Source organism: Otolemur garnettii, unplaced genomic scaffold (assembly GCF_000181295.1).
Source record: "Otolemur garnettii isolate 467f Iridium unplaced genomic scaffold, OtoGar3 scaffold00277, whole genome shotgun sequence".
Taxonomy (NCBI): domain Eukaryota; kingdom Metazoa; phylum Chordata; class Mammalia; order Primates; family Galagidae; genus Otolemur; species Otolemur garnettii.
Window position 1 is genome coordinate 96348 of NW_003852672.1, and position 3042 is coordinate 99389.

The window sequence follows — 3042 nt, forward strand, 5'->3', positions numbered from 1 at the left end:
AAAAAAAAAAAAAGTTAACTGTCAAGATAACTGGATGACAGGCTATGTGTGATTTCTGTAGTGTTTTTTCCCTTTGTGCTTGATTTTCTGTTTCCTGAGTACATTGAGTTAGTATTCGTTTGGGGGGGTGGTTGTTTCTTGAGGCAGAGTCTGTTGCCTGGGCTGGAGTGCTATGGTATCATAGCTTACAGCAGCCTCCAACTTCTGCACTCAAGTGATGCTCCTGCCTCAGCCTCCAGAATAGCTGGGACTACAGGTGCCTGTCACAATGCCCAGATAGTTTTTCAGCTTTTAGTAGAGATGGGGTCTCACTTTTGCTCAGGTTGGGCTTGAACTCCTGGCCACAGCAATCCTCCCACCTGCATCTCCTAAAGTACTCAAATTACAGGCATGAGCCACTGGTCTGCAGTGACTTTTGTTTGAAGTGATGTGTACACAAGGGAGGTACTGACTCAAACTCTGTGGGGTGGGGAATCAGTACAGGAAGCCTCTCACACCCAACTTTGGGCTTTTGGGCCAGTTCCTGTGTACCAGATCCCTTATCCAGGCCCCATTCAACATTCAGGTTGAGGGAGTAGAGGCTCACAGGGCTTCCTGGTCTACTCCGAACTCTCTCTGGTCCTCAGGCCATGGATCCAGGACATCGAGGGAGCCAGTGCCAAGGGCCTCTGCAATACCTCTCTGGTCAGGCCTCGGTCTTTTGTACCAACAGGTGAGGTGTCCCCACAAAGGGTGGAGGGAGGAGGTAGGAGCCAAGTCTGCTTGGAAGGCTCCCCTTGGCAGTGGTGGTATAAATGCCTTCCTCACACTGCATCCCCAGAAGTCCTCAGTCACCTCCATAGTGTGGGAGTATACCACTGGGGGCGGGTGATCCTGGAGCTACCATGGATGTCAGCCCTCTCTACCCCACGCCTCTTCTGCTTACAGGCGAGAAGCCTTGTGAGCAAGTCCAGTTCCAGCCCAGCACAGTGAACACCTTGGCCTGCCCTCTCCTCTCCAACCTGGCAACGAGGCTCTGGCTCCACAACGGGGCCCCTGTCAATGCCTCAGCATCCTGCCGTGTGTTGCCCACGGGGGACCTGTTGCTGGTGGGCAGCCAGCAGGTGCTGGGGGAATTTCAGTGCTGGTCGCTAGAGGAGGGCTTCCAGCAGCTAGTGGCCAGGTATTGCCCAGAGGTGGTGGAAGACAGGGGGGAGCAAACAGACCAGGGTGGCAGCGTGCCCGTCATCATCAATACATCTCGTGTGAGCGCGCCAGCCAGTGGCAAGGGCAGCTGGGGCGCAGACAAGTCCTACTGGAACGAGTTCCTGGTGATGTGTGCACTGTTTGGGCTTGCCGTGGTGCTTCTCTTTTTATTCTTCCTCTACCGGCACCGTGACAACATGAAAGTGTTCCTAAAGCAGGGTGAATGTGCCAGTGTGCACCCCAAATCCCGTCCTGTGGTGCTGCCACCTGAGACCCGCCCCCTCAATGGCATAGGACCCCCAAACACCCCACTGGACCACCGGGGCTATCAGACCCTGTCGGACAGTTCCCCAGGGCCCCGAGTCTTCACTGAATCAGAGAAGAGGCCACTCAGCATCCAGGACAGCTTCGTGGAGGTATCCCCAGTGTGCCCCCGACCCCGGGTCCGCCTAGGCTCTGAGATCCGTGACTCTGTGGTGTGAGTGTTGACTTCTGGAAGTGGCTGCCTTGACTTTGGGGCTCAAATACTCAGAGGGGTCTGCTGGACCTGCACACTCTCCTTCGTGGAACACAGCGTGATGCCAGCTGGCCTGCTGCTCTCCAGCCAAGTAGGGTGGTTCCTCCAGCCAGGCCATTGTGACCCAAAGGTCCTGGCTGCAGCTGGAGCCTGATAAGGGACAGAACACTGGTCCTTATGTAAACTGAGCCCTTTGTTTAAAAACAATTCAAAATGTGAAACCAGAGCAAGAAGGAAAAGACATAGCACAGAACTCCACATACACAGCCGCTCCAGTTCTTAGCCTCCTAGCCTTGTGACACCCAGGGATGTTGGGGGCTTATGTAAGGTGGTGTTCAAGGCACTTGGAAACCCCTCACCAACTGGCCTCTCCAACCTTCTGTTCTATCCTGCTGTTCGGGCCACCTTTTCCAGCTTCAGAGCCAAGGGCTGGCCCAGGCTCAGTGGGGCCAGCCTTGCTAGCCAGCTGAGGATATAGTTGTGGCCATCATGCCACCACCTCAGGGACCAGTCATGCTAGGCTGGCACAGCAGCCCTCACCAGACCCTGGGCTCAGCCCAGCTCCCGGACCCTTCCAGCCTGTATCAGGCTGTGGCCACATGAGCTAGAGGACATTGTGAGCCCAGGGGAGAGTTGATGATAGCATACAGCTTTCCCTCAGGATTCAAGGAGACTGCCACCTGCCTTCCTCCACCTCAGCATCAGAACCTGTGTCCATTCTCCCTACAGCCACCCTGGCCTCATCTTTTGAACTCAAGACACAGGGAACTCACTATACCCTATCTCCTTCCTAGTTCCCCTTACCCTTTGCCTCCACTCTAAGGGATAGTAACACTGCCCAGCACAGGGCCCCTGAATTTATGTGGGTTTTATATTTTTTTAACAAGATGCACTTTACTTTTTTGTTTTTTAATAAAATCTGAAAAATTATTGTTTAACCAGGGCCTGCCCTTAACATAACTGTTATTCTTTGAAGTTGGTCTAGTTCTCAGAATTCTGGAGGGAAGATTCTGAGCCTCCTCTTTGCAGGGGCAGATAAGCCCGGTCAGCCCAACCTGGCTGATGGCTTCTTCCCATGATGGGTAGGACAGAAGTTGAACCCACTGACAGGCAGGTACAGGTGATTCATTCTGTTCACCCCCTTCACTCTGCTTCCAAAGTTCATTTCAGCAGGGGTGGCGACATGGATGGGATGGGGACTTTTTTTGTTTTGCAGTTTTTCGCTGGGGCTGGGTTTGAACCCGCCACCTCCAGTATATGGGACTGGCACCCTACTTTGAGCCACAGGCACTGCCCTGGGATGGGGACTTTAAAAAAATTTTTTTAAAACTTTTAATTTT

The 3042-nt window shown here is 53.3% G+C and overlaps 1 protein-coding gene across 1 annotated transcript in view; it reads left to right on the forward strand.

Moving 5' to 3' along the window:
- Positions 1-2637, forward strand: part of SEMA4B (semaphorin 4B) — a 46814-nt gene extending 44177 nt beyond the window's left edge. Inside the window, exons 14-15 of the mRNA XM_012813572.2 lie at positions 627-712; positions 928-2637. Of these exons, the coding sequence (XP_012669026.1) occupies positions 627-712; positions 928-1667 (826 nt within the window). The 3' untranslated portion in view covers positions 1668-2637. The remainder of the gene's footprint in view (positions 1-626; positions 713-927) is intronic.
- The last annotated feature ends 405 nt before the right edge of the window (positions 2638-3042 follow it).